General features: G+C 32.7%; 3 protein-coding genes across 3 annotated transcripts; 1 reads left to right on the plus strand and 2 right to left on the minus strand.

Annotated features, from left to right (window-relative positions):
• The first annotated feature begins 3,746 nt into the window (after positions 1-3,746).
• Positions 3,747-7,611, plus strand: LOC133336663 (D-beta-hydroxybutyrate dehydrogenase, mitochondrial). The gene is made up of 4 exons (XM_061544942.1): positions 3,747-3,852; positions 6,572-6,977; positions 7,037-7,398; positions 7,470-7,611. Exons 1-4 carry the CDS (start codon positions 3,749-3,751, stop codon positions 7,609-7,611), a joined length of 1,014 nt encoding a protein of 337 aa, XP_061400926.1. The 5' UTR covers positions 3,747-3,748.
• A 768-nt stretch (positions 7,612-8,379) lies between these two features.
• On the minus strand, positions 8,380-10,441 carry LOC133336654 (zinc finger protein-like 1 homolog). The gene is made up of 5 exons (XM_061544934.1): positions 10,338-10,441; positions 10,160-10,271; positions 9,893-10,086; positions 8,739-8,994; positions 8,380-8,678 (listed from the first exon to the last, which is right to left on the minus strand). The coding sequence occupies exons 1-5, from the start codon at positions 10,437-10,439 to the stop codon at positions 8,380-8,382; spliced, it is 963 nt and encodes a 320-aa protein (XP_061400918.1). The 5' UTR covers positions 10,440-10,441.
• Positions 10,442-12,523: 2,082 nt separating this feature from the next.
• LOC133336660 (DNA-directed RNA polymerase III subunit RPC6) lies at positions 12,524-13,606 on the minus strand. The gene is made up of 3 exons (XM_061544940.1): positions 13,202-13,606; positions 12,893-13,144; positions 12,524-12,784 (listed from the first exon to the last, which is right to left on the minus strand). The coding sequence occupies exons 1-3, from the start codon at positions 13,592-13,594 to the stop codon at positions 12,548-12,550; spliced, it is 882 nt and encodes a 293-aa protein (XP_061400924.1). The 5' UTR covers positions 13,595-13,606; the 3' UTR covers positions 12,524-12,547.
• Between the last annotated feature and the right edge of the window lie 148 nt (positions 13,607-13,754).

The following is a 13,754-nucleotide window of genomic DNA, read 5'->3' on the forward strand; positions in this document are numbered from 1 at the left end:
TGCAAATAACTCAGCAAATACTAGACCGATTTTTATCAAATTAACAGAATGGGTTAGAGGGAAATCTAAAGTTTTATTACAAATTGAAAATCAGTGAATAAAATTATGTTATATATGCAAAAAATCGCATTATGTGAAAGTTCGAGGATATGTAAAATATCGACAATTTTTTTTGATAACTACCTACAATACACTGTAGCTAAATGGTGCAGACCGTGAGATACCCCAAACAAATAACAAATCAATGGAAAAGTCCACGACTTGATACATAGAAGAACCAAACAATGAAGTATATTATATGTATATTGGAAATGTTGTTGAATTCAAATGTAAATAACTCAGCGAATACTTAATGGATTTTTATAAAATTTGCAGAATTGATTAAGAGGAATTTTGAAGTTTTATTATATATTGACAACACACAATTATGTTATATACCAGTAAAATTCTTATACAAATGACTGTCTGGCTGGCAGGAGCACACGATAACTCTCGAAGAGAATAATCAATTGCATCCAAACTTAGCACATTTCATCCACACTTAGTTTTATTTCCAAGATTTGGAATATCAGTCCACTCCTTCTGGTACCTCCCCCCACAAAATGGTCAAAATTGTGTTAAAAATTAATTTTATAATAACATGTAAACAGACTATCCGATTTTAACGAAACTTTGTACAACCTATTATCTTTAACAATCCTAGATAAAGTTTGAAGATTGGACCCATTGGTCCACACCTTCTCTACCATCCCCACAATTGGTCAACATTTACAATATTTATAAATCCAATATCAGACTAATGGAATGTCCGATTTGGCACCACCTAAACTTTGATTATAAATCCAAACCTATTATATTAACCAAACGCCAATAATAAATCAAGTTTGAAAAAGTATCATCAACATAAAGTCCGAAACAAACGAAAAACGAATAAAAAACTCTGTGTATAACTTCGAAGACCTCATCCGCAAACCATAGAGTGAGGGTATACATCTTCATTAACATTTACATAATGATAATTTTCTCTTATATAACATAATTGTATATATGTAATGTCAGTATGTAATAAATCTTCAGAATTTCCTCTAAACATTTCAGCAAATTTTATAAAAATCCGTTAAGTATTCCTTGAGTTATTTGCACTTTAATTTAACCATCTTCCGAAAAATACTTCCTGTTCAGTTCTGGGCTGTTCAGTTACTGGAAAATTAAAATACCTCAAAAATCGATCGTTTAAAAACGATTAGGTTTGTTGGCCGACTTACACACCACATTTCTGTGCGATTTTCATAATAAGGCAATAGGCGATCAGAATCGAACAGTATGTTTATTTCCAAAGATGATTGCATTCATTTTCATATAACTCAGCACATGCTTGATGGATTTTTATGTAATTTTCAGAAATGTTTAGGGGAAATTCTAAAGTTTTTTTGTGCATTCACAAAACCTATATAACATCTTGTTATATAAGAGAAAATTTGCAAAATGTGTAAGTTCAATAAAATGTAAAATATTGATTAATTTATTTTATTGAATGCTAGAAACGTAGTCTAGTAGTATGATAGGACCCCTTCCGAGACCTGGCACACGCCGCAACATACGACTATATATAGTGTTTTGCTGGATTTGAATGAAAAATTGACGCTATTTTACATAACTACGAACATTCCCAAAATTTTGTGTTAGATAAAATTATTCTTTTTTTTTTTGAAAAATCGCTTAAGTATTCGCTGAGTTATTTTAATTTCTGCTTTGAATGTACAATAAATTTCCAGAATTTCCTCTAAACATTTCTGCAATATTTATTAAAATCGGTTAGGTATTTGCTGAGTTATTTACATTGGAATTAAATCATTCCGAAATATACTTTCTGTTCGATTCTGGGTGCCTATTACATGAATATGAAAAACCACACAAAAGCCCGGTTTTAAGAAAGTGGATATTTTGTCGTTCGTAATCCTGCTGGTTTGTAAAGAAAATTGCATAATCTTATACAATACCTATTATGAAGAAAACATTTTAGAGACATGTGTCAGGCCTGTATAGACTATTCCGTTTCGGAAGGACTACATTTCTAGCATTTAACAAAATAAATTTGTCGATATTTTACATGTCCTTGAATTTTCAAATTTTGCGATTTTTTCCCTTTTATGACAACATGTTTGAAAAATTTTGTGAATGTACAATAAAACTTCAAACTTTCCTCTAACCATTTTAGCATTTTTTTATAAAAATCGGTTTAGTGGTCGCTGAGTTATTTGCATTTGAATTCAACCATCGTAAGAAATATACTTACTTTTCGGTTCTGGGCTCCTATTACCTGAAAATATAGCTTATTGTTGTTTTCTTCATAGTGGCCGACTAATAGCCTAGACAGACGACAGCCTTAATTTGTATTAACAGACTTAATTCAAATTAACTTGTACATTATCCTCATTTTTATGTGTTGTTAATGCACAAAATCAAACTGAATTTGTACTGAATTTCAATCGTTAAATGCTAGAAAAGCAGTCTAGTTATACGGTTCTATTTTTGGGTAATTTCCACTTTAAGGTAATTTGCGCCCAGAATCGAACAGTAAGTATAATTCGGAGCATGATTAAATTCAAATGCAAATAACTCCTCAAATACTTAACCGATTTTTATAAATGGTTAGAGGGAGTTTTAGACTTTTTGTGCATTAAAAACAAATTAAATAATTTTATGTGATGTAAGAGAAAATTAAAAAAATGTGAAAATTTGTGGTTATGTTAAGATATTATGACCGCGGTTTGGTACATTAATTACGCTTTATATTAAATACGAAATATTATAATTTTAGTCTTTAAAATTTTTCTAGTACATACTTGATATATAATAGCAATGACAAAACGTTGACATATAATAATGTAGTTTATTATCCTGTCTAATTATAATCACTTCAGTACTTCATCTAATTCGGTACTTCCTGTCGAATTATAACCACTTCCGTATGGCAAAAATTTCAAAGTTCTATCTTAAATATTGCTACCTATATGGTGCTTCTAACAAACATATGAAGGTGTTACAAACGGAATGACAATTTTAATATACCCTTCACCTTATGATAGTGTTTATAACAGTTGAAATATAACAGAAATATTACAACTACTCTCCAAATTACACTTCATAAAACTTATCATCATATCATATGTTGAGTGACCGACAAAATCCGCTCTTAATTTACTCCCTAAGATTTTTGATAAATTTATTTTTTTTACGTTCTCTCCCTCTGCATCTCAGTGAGACAATTTGCAAGTGCTGCTGCTACTGCTGCCGTTAACTTCAGTTATTCCACACGAACAAAAATAAAATCCATTCCCTTACGCACATTAATATAGCCGGCGTATCAGAAGATTTCAGTTCAGTATGAGAGTTAAACGTCCATTGATAACATCAACATATTTGTGAAACGAAAAAGCAACATCATCATCCTCCTCACATGTTGGAACGACGACTGCAACGACAACAACAACAGTAACAACAAATGAAATAAATAAATAATAAACATTCAGTTTGAAGAAGTTGATTCAAACAAATGCTGTTCGGCGTTATTAATTCTTATTGAAGTTCAAAAGCCTTTTGTTGTTAAAAAAAGACGTTCATACATACATATATATAAGAAAAGTTGAAAGAAAAACCAAAAAGCGGTGACAAAAGCAAAAAAATCAACAACAACAAAATATTACACTTATAATTTTTACAACAACAATTTGATATATAAAACAATATGCTACGCCGAGCTGTGTCACGTTGGTTGGGCTGGGGTGCCCATCACATGAAAGTATCACCACGTAATGTTATCCTTATAACAGGTTGTGATTCGGGTTTGGGGTAAGTTGTTGAAAAGTTTTTTTTAAATCTACTTAAATTATATGTGTAAAATAAATTTAAATAAATTTTTGATAAACCAAAATAAAATTATGAAACGTATATTTGTTAGGGCAATTTTTATGAGTTCGGCTAGGATTTTACTTCTACAAAAATGTTTGCAAAATATATTTCAAATATGTAAGCGACTTTTGAGGATTATCCTGAGCAGGCTTCATAACAGTCGTACACTTTAAGAAAACGTTTTTCAAGCACTTGTAATAGGCTTGAACTTTTGAAAAATATTTTTATAAGGACATACACAAAGCGTGGATTTAAAAAATATATATTTTTTAATAACGACCCATTTAAAGCGTGGATTAAAAAAATATATATTTTTTTATAACGACCCATTTAAAGCGTGGATTAAAAAAATAATATTTTTATTTAGTTCCTTATGAAACGTATATTTGTTAGGGCAATTTATTATGGATTAGTCTGGGATTTTACTTTTACAAAAAATGTTTGCAAAATATATTTCAAATATGTAAGCGACTTTTAAGGATTATCCTGAGCAGGCTTCATAAAAGTCTTACACTTTAAGAAAACATTTTTCAAGCACTTGTAATAGGCTTGGACTTTAAAAAATATGTATATTTTTTATAACGACCCATTCAAAGCGTGGATTTAAAAAAATGTTTTATTTAGTTCCTTGGCAAAGATCAATGTACTCTGTTTCTATTGTACTCAACGCCACCACAGACTGCTTTCGAGATTCCCAAGCAATTGGACCACCCGAGAAAAATATTATGTGCCCTGAAAACGATTTCCGATCGTTTACCTCAGTTCCCCAGCCTGCATCTGTAAAGCATTCAAAATTGATACATTTTTTTGAGTATATTATCTTACTATTCACGTTTTCCTTAATATACCTCAGGATATGTTTCGCAGCTTGCCTTAGTGTTCACATTAACACAATGCTTTTCGCATTTTAATAAGACAGTGCCGTTATTCCATGGTGTCGCCGCTGCTTTACATTCAGCCATACCCCATCGCTCTAAAATTTCCTCAGCATATTTCTTTTGATGAATTGTAATATCACCCGTTAATCCGTCCCATATTACTTCCATTCCTAAATAAAATTTATAGGGCCAGGGTCAACTGCTTCCACATATTTGTTAAGATTTGTTAGGCAATTATCCTTTCTGAGTACATATACATATGTATCGGATTTACACCTCATAAATCCCATATTGATAAAAATTTCATTTATCCGCTTATTACATTCACGTTCAGCTTGTTTGAAGCCATACAATGACTTTTTTAATTTGCAAACAGCATTCAGATTATTTTTGTCTTCAAACATTAATGGCTGCTTCATACAGACCTCCTCTTCGATATTACCATTCAAGTAACCTGCTGTTATAGCAATATGAATAACGTATAAATTATATCGGCAGCCAACGCCAACAATAGTCTAATTACCGAGTGCCTTAAAACGGGTGCAAATGTTTCCACGTAATTAACGCATAATTTTGAGAATTGGCTCCAAACGCGCGTTATATTTTTCAATGAATCCATCTAACCTTCGTTTTACCACAAAAACCCATTTGCATCCAATTACGTTTTTGTCCACAGGTCTTTCCACTAGATCCCACGTTTCATTTCTTTTATTTTTCACAATTAGTCGGTTTTCCGTGCAATACACTTTCCAAGGCCTGCCCATATGACCATTTCTAGCTAACTTTGCCCGTCCACGTTTTCTTTTATTTTCCACAATTATTGTTTCTTCTCTGTCTGTATCATTACCTGTCATTGACGCTATTCTATTCACTTTAGGAATTCCATCTTCCGCTGAAAATGTTTCCGGATTTTCCTCACATGATATTTCCAATACTTCATTTTCTCCATTACTTTTCTCAGATTTTGGTTTTAAATTTTCAGCACAAAATGAACTGGTTTCTTTCAAACGAAATTTAAAAACATATTACATCCCGTAGCCGTAACTATCATTCTGGTGTTTTGATTATACAATCTATAGCCTTTTGTATGATCCTGATATACCCAAAAATTTTCCACCTTTTGGCATACATCCCTTCTTTAATACTCCTGCATCACAGCCAAACGTCTTGAAATAATGTACGAATGGTTTCCTTCCATGCCATTTTCAAAAGGAGTTACGTCTTCAATTACTTTTGTTGGTGTCCTATTTCTTATGTACGTTGCTGTGTTTATAGCTTCGCCCCATAAACTCTCTGGTAAACCTGAAGCCTCCAATAAACATCTTGCCATCTCGCACAAGGTCTTATTTGCCCTCTCGGACATATCATTTTGCTGGGGTGAATAGCTAACCGTTGTTTGACGTATAATTCCTTTGGATGAGAAATATTGTTTAAATTCGGAATTTACATATTCAAATCTAATATCACTCCGGACTACTTTTATTCGGCGGCCTGTCTGCTTCTCTCAAAAAATATTAGAACATATACAATTTTTTTTCAGACTCTTTAAAAGTCATGGATTTATAAATATATTTTTTAAGACCCTTATGAAGGCGTAGATTAAAAAAAAATAATATTATAAGTTCACAACCTTAACAAGGCGTGGACTTATAAAAAAAGCATGTCCTTTTAATTCCAAAATTTTTCAATCAAATAAATCGAATAACTATAAAATTATATATCTTCACCATTCACAAAAATACACTCCCAAAACTCACACACACAAACAATTTGCCTTTCAGATTTTCCTTGGCCTTGTATTGTCATTCATTGAATATGACCGTCATATCGGCATGTCACAATGCTAATTCTCCCGGTGCAAAACTATTGCAGCACCTGAGTGATCCCAAACGTATGATCACAATTGAATTGGATTTATGTAAACCGGATACCATTGAGGAGACACAAAAACGTCTACACGAATTAATAATGAATCCCGACGATCCAAATCAATATCAATTCACAGCCCTTGTCAATAATGCGGGCACTATGTGTTTCGGTGAATACGAATGGCAGACATGGCAGCAAATCGAAATGCAAATCAATGTTAATTTATTGGGAACGATGCGGCTGACGAAGACACTGATGCCGCTGATTCGTCAACATCGGGCACGTATTATAAATATAACAAGTCATTGTGGTCTACAGGTAAAAAAACAAATAAATTAATATAATTTTTTAATTGAATAAAAATATATATTTTTAAGGCCTTACCTGCTCTATCAGCCTATGCAGCCACCAAGGCAGGTTTGCGTTTTTGGACCGATTCCTTACGCATGGAAATGCAACAATATGGCGTTGAGGTTATTAACTTTATACCCGGGTCATTTGTTATGTCCAGTAATATTTCGGCACGCCAACAGGAACATGCCAAGGCCATGTTTGAGGCGTTTAGCGAAGAGCAACGAGAATTTTATGGTGCATATTTTAAACGATTCAATGATTATTTGAATGTTGTATCGGGTTTCAAACCACCAAATGCAGTGAATGATAACAATTTATTGGAGAAATTTAAGGAGTGTTTAACCACAAGTCAGCCCAAGGCTTTGTATATTCATGAACCATGGCGGTAAGGAAATTATTTATTAATACAAGAATTAAATATATTATAATTTACTATATAATTTTTTGTTTCTCTAGTTACACATGGTATCGTTATTTGTTCCGCATTTGTCCCTCACCCTTTGTGGACTGGTTGTGTATCAAATTCTGTGCAATGCCAACATATCAACAGGTCCAACGTGAATTGCAATTGACTACCAGCAAAAATAATTGTCTTTAGATTAGAAATAATTTGTAATATTCAATATATGTTAATATTTTTTTATTTAGAATTGTATATAAATAATAGTATTTAAATATATAAATAAAAAATAATGTTTATATAGAAATGGAATTTTATTAATAAATAAAAAATAGAGTTTCAACGATAATTTGAGAAACAAATTAGAATGCATTTTAGTAGACAAATTAGATTAAAGCCCAAATTTTCAACACTAATATTCTAAAGGATCGATATCGAAGTCTTAGCTGACTTTCTAGTGTCACGTCTATTCTATCCAATGTTTTCAGTGCTTAGAAGTGTTCTCGCAAATGGGAAAAGCCGCAATATACTTGTTAACTAATAATAATCGAGGAAAATTGATGATTTTCAAACTTGGCAGCAACATACTTGACATCTAAAGATCAATTATTTACACATATTAATCCTTTGTGCATAAACAAAAGCCATACGTTTGTCATAGAATGCCAGATCATAATAACACTATAATTTCATGCTGAATCAAGCAAATTCATTATCCAAATATTCCGTAATATACATTTCTCTACCACACACTATATGCAGAAATCTCTGCCAAAATTTAAAAACTTTCATCATGATATTCTATAAACATGTGTCACTTCTAATCGCACAAAACACATCACTATCACGAATTTCCTTTTTTTCTGAGAAAATAAAAATAAAGAGAATTTGTTTTACAAAAAAATAAAAATATATATGTATATCGTTTCATCATTTAGCAGAGAGATACTCAATATCCTTAACTAATTAATAATGTGAATTCTGTGGTAATTGTTGATTAGAATTATCCCAACCACTGTCCATGGAATCGTCAGAACCACCACGACCAAACAATGCCATCAAATATATTAGTACCACAAATGCCAAAACACCACTGAGTACCAAAAACCAAGTTCTTCTCCATGGTGGCCGCGACGATGGAGCATAGAAACGTCTGGACCAACGTGAAAATATTTCAGCCGGAGTACGTCTAGCATATTTATTTTCATCACGATCTGTGCCGCCAATGGGTGATTGTCGTGGCAGCAAAGGGCGACGGCTGCTGGCTGTAAAATATGACAACAAATTTTAATTTTTGAGAGTTTACTTTTTTTCCTAAAACCCACCATGAATATCACTGCCTGAAGGAGGATTAAATGCATCCATAAGCAAAACGGAATGTGGACTATCATTTTTCATTGTGGTATTTGCAAATACAGCACCATTGGCTTTTGAACGTTCCATGGCATTGCTGCTGCTGCTGCCACTATTGCTGTGATGAACTTTTGTCATAGTGCTCATGGGAGCTGTAGCTGTTTGGGAGGTTGATGATGATGTTGGGGTTGAGACATATTTGGCACTGGGCACTTGTTCGTCACTTAACTGGAAAACAAATATAAATTGTAATACATTTAAAAAAATAAATAATAATAAATAAATAAAATAAAAAATCAAATGTAGGACCAGTTTGAGGAACGTTTAGAAATTTGTAATGGATGTCCATAATTTCAGATATGTGAACATTCAAAGTTTCCTTGGAAGCCTTGTATTTTCGCATTGGTTTTATATCCATATATCATTTTGTAGCTGTTGAGGTCTTATTTACAATTTACGTCATTCGAAATATCACCAAAACTGCTGTCCGTGGATTAAATTTTAAACAAAATAATTTTTATGTTGTAAATTGCGGATCGAAGATCAGCTGTTGACAACAGGTGTCAACACCTAGTACAAAACAGAATCACCTTTTTTGATAGACCTGGCTCCGAGAATTTAAAACTTTCCTACAGCTTAAGTCCAGTTTAGGGCCCTCTCAGGGCTAAAACGCTTTAAATTGATACCCAGATTAGTAAATTTTAAAAATCATTACAGAATACAAGGGCCCCAACGGAACTTTGGAGGCCCATATCTCCGGAAAAATTGCGATTTCCGCAAGAAAACAAGGATACCATTGTAATAAACGATCCGCTAGACTTGTTCCTTTCTTCCTTCCAAAGATGACAAAACGGCTACGCAACAGAATCCGATTTGAAATAAAAAGATTACGAATTTTTGAGGTCAATTTCTCATAAAATATAAACCTCTCCGAAGTCAGGACATCAGCTGTTTCTATATAATATCCATTTTTTATAGTCGTAGTTACATTGGTTCCAACAGAATTTTGGAAAATAAGTTATACCATTGTAATCAGGGACTCGATAGCTACATATGGTGTAACGATTCTCGACTGGATCTCTATCTTTTTTCCTCTAATATAATTTGATTAAAAATATGAACATACCAATGTCAGACCCAAACCGTTACGTCCCCAATTTGCTTGAGATAATTTCTGTTTCAAGGCATCGGCTACAGGTGATACCAAATTTGTTGTTGGAAATATTTCCGTATCGCAGACCGGACATGTATGTCCCCGGGGTGCAGTATTTGCCGGCAATGCCGATTGACGTGCATTCAAACAATCCCAATGGAAAACATCTGGAAAATAGAATAGAACATCAGAATTATTTATCTATCAAATTATGATATCATATATAAAGAGAAGACTTACGATAACACACCAAACGAACACATTCGCCCTCCTCTAGGCCTGTTGAGCATAGAGTACAATTCGATACATAATCACTATCTCTGAGCCATTGCAGATATGATTGGACTATGCACTGGAAATATACAAGGAATATATGTAGTATATTCAATAAAGAGTTTCCTTGAATCCACTATATTACCTTAGGATGACTCTGAACCATACAATGTTCACAAACATTGACGCGATGTTCAAAACAAAATTGATTCGTCACACTTCTCTTGGGACACTTGCACAAACCCATATTTAATAATAAATTTTTGTAGAAATATCTCTTTTCTCAATTATTTTTTGTGGCTAACACATTTGATTTTCTCGGCAATGTTTTTTTTTTTTAATTTGTTATTATTTTAAATAAATTAATACACTACATTTATCACTTTTTTTCGTTCGGTCGTCATAAAGGAATTTTGACAATTTATATTTTTTTCCTATTTGGCAAATGAAATGACAGAAATGACAGGCCACGTCAAGAATTGAAAAACGTTCCGCCTGCTAACGAATAGAAGGAGAAGACAAAACGGCCGATAAAGATCATTTCAAAATGGTACGTTGACAAAAAGACAAAACGGCCGATAAAGATGAATTCAAAATGGTACGTTGACTACGTAACAAAATTAAATTAAAAATGTAGCGGTATAGATGTAAATTTATGCCGACACATATACTCCTTATTTGCATTTTTAATAAATAATGAATTTAATTTAATCATCATCTTTAATATATAAAAGAGCTAAGTGATAAGAGAGTGAGTGACTGACAGATCATCACCCAGATGAAACGGCTGAAGCTAGAAATTTTAGGTGTGGGTTGTTGTTGGTGTATAGGCGTGAGATTAGGCTGGGTTTTGTGGAAATTCGAACTAGAAGGGTACGAAAAGTACCAAAATGTACTAAATATGGCACACTTTGTATTAGGCAAACGGGAAGAGCAAGAATTTAGAAATTTGGAATGTGGGTTATGATGGAAAGTTGAAAACACGAGAAATTCGACCTATAGATGTACGAAATGTACTAAACATTACTAAATTTAGATTTTTTGGTTCTTGAAATTCGTACTTATGTGTATGAAAAGTTCTAAAAAATACTATTTGCATTTAGTATTTTTGCATATAGAAAAGTACTAAATTAGTATAATTTAGATTTTGGGTGAATGGATACAGCTGAAAACCTGAAATTTGAAATTAAGATTTCTGTTTCAGCATTGAGCTATGGAGATAGCTTTGAAATTCGGATGGGAACCTAAAATTTCTAGAATTAAGATATGGAGGCATCGTAATTACGTGTACTAAACGATACCAAATTTAGTACAATTATATTTGAGGACGGATTGAGCTGAACACCAGAATTTTTGGAATTAAAATTACTGTTGGAGTGTAGAATTGATGTAGTTTAGGGATTTCGAACTTATAGAAGCATAAAGTACTATTACTGGATTATGGGTACGATAAGTACAGAATAGTACCAAGTCTGGTACAATTTGGATTTTGATGAACAGTTAGAGCCTATGTTCTTAAATTTGTACATACGATTGCTATTATATTTGAAATCAGGATTGAGGTAGTTTTTGAAATTCGTACTTATGTGTTCGAAGAGTACTAAATGGTATTAAACTTCATATTAGATTTAGGAATAGAGGTGAAATTCGGAATTATAGTACAACAAATTATATTATTTTTAAATTTGAACTTACGATTAGTATTTGAAAGCATGATTGAGGTAGTTTTGGAAATTCGTACTTATGTGTACGAAAAGTACTAAATGGTAATACACTTGATATTAGATTTAGCAATAGAGGTGGAATTTGGAATTATAGTACAAACAATTACACAGTATTTACAATTTTCATATAAAATATCATTTATTTGTTTTGTATTCCCTTTCGGCATACGAAGTTGCGGGTCCTTCGTTAGTATAATATAACAAAAGGCACCATTAGCATTTCTACAGGGAAGACGTTTGATCGTTTCCGTCGCTTCTTCATCCGCATTGAGACTGTTATATTCTACTTTCCAATTTTAAAAGAGAGACCTGGTCCTACAATGACCTTTGATGTTTCATATAGTCATTTTTCAAATTTTCCTAGCCATAGAATTCCATGTTTTAAATCTACGCTTAGAGATAAAAAGAAGAAGTTCCTCATTCCATATTTTTCTCTTCTTTCTTTTCATATTGTTACTTTACACTTCCTGATTATGTATAAACTCATCATCTATCATAAGGTAATCCTGAATACGCTTCATTTTGAGCAATTTAAATCTGAATGTCCACATAGGGACCTTTGAGCGCTTTTTACCCCGTTTCGACAAAGTAATAAAAAATATATATAATTTTATAATGGTACAATTTTATTTTAATCCAACCATTCTTTCATATACTGACATTTAGTTGGAGTTACATCACCACATGTTGAACAATTTTTTATTACAGGGCATATGCCACAAGGCATCTGGACCAAGCCAGGAGGGGCCAAAGGAGAATTTATGGCTCTATAAACATGACTGCCATCAGACATTAAAATTCTTTCGGCATTTCCATCGTAGACAACAGTTTTTAAAATTGTTTCCAAATCATCTTCATCCAGTTTGACCTATAAATATAAAAACAAAATAGAATTGTAGTCTTATGAAGTCGAACATCCAAAACTAGAACCTCCATTATCGCCTTATTGAAGTTCGACGGCATTTACTAATCTTACCTTACTAATACCCAGATCAGATATAAATTTATGCACCTCCTTGACAGTGCAACATGAAAGCTGTTTAAATGCCAGCGGGCCTTCACGTTTCTTTTCGGCACTATCACGCTTCATTTGCAAAAATCGTAGACATTGTTGATTTAGAACATCAACAAATTCCGCCTCAAAATCTTGATCTTGATACCAAGCACCACCAGTTACCGAACGATCCGGCTCAAGATTGTATAGCATATATACTTTCTTTTTACTAGCCTGCGATTAGAGTAGAGTTAAAATTAGGCATATAAGGAGTTTCAGGCATTCACTTACATTAACGGATTTTACAGCTTTAATTAATTTCTTTGTTTCCAAATTTTTCAAAATTTTATTTAGCTGTGTCATATTTAAATTCGATTGAATTCTTATATCACGAATCCATATACCCTTACTGCCACCTTCTTCAATAATACCGTAAACAATTTTCTCCTCGTTGTCTGCATCTTTGGGTAGAGCACTCTTTTTCGGATCTCTGGCTCGATAGAAAAGTTTGTCGCCTTTTTTCAAAATTTCTATAGAGCCCTGTTTTAATAATTTATTAAGACCTTCTACTCTTACGGCAGCCGTAATGTCGGGCAGACTTTTTCCCAAGTCTTCATTATTGGCACCTGCAGGTATGCCCTGGATTACGGCCAAAATTTGATGAGATATATCATCACCGGACATTGTGCTGTAATGAATAATATATATATATATATATTTTGAAATAATGTAATAATACAATGAATAAAAAATATTAAATCTACAATCGAAATCGCTTATAACGGCGAAATCCAAAAGTTGTACTAGTTTCTACTATCGCTTATAGTGACCAAATTCGACGGTC

Source organism: Musca vetustissima, unplaced genomic scaffold, assembly GCF_032173495.1.
Source record: "Musca vetustissima isolate MV318-11 ecotype Yass unplaced genomic scaffold, APGP_CSIRO_Mvet_v1 utg13589, whole genome shotgun sequence".
Classification (NCBI taxonomy): domain Eukaryota; kingdom Metazoa; phylum Arthropoda; class Insecta; order Diptera; family Muscidae; genus Musca; species Musca vetustissima.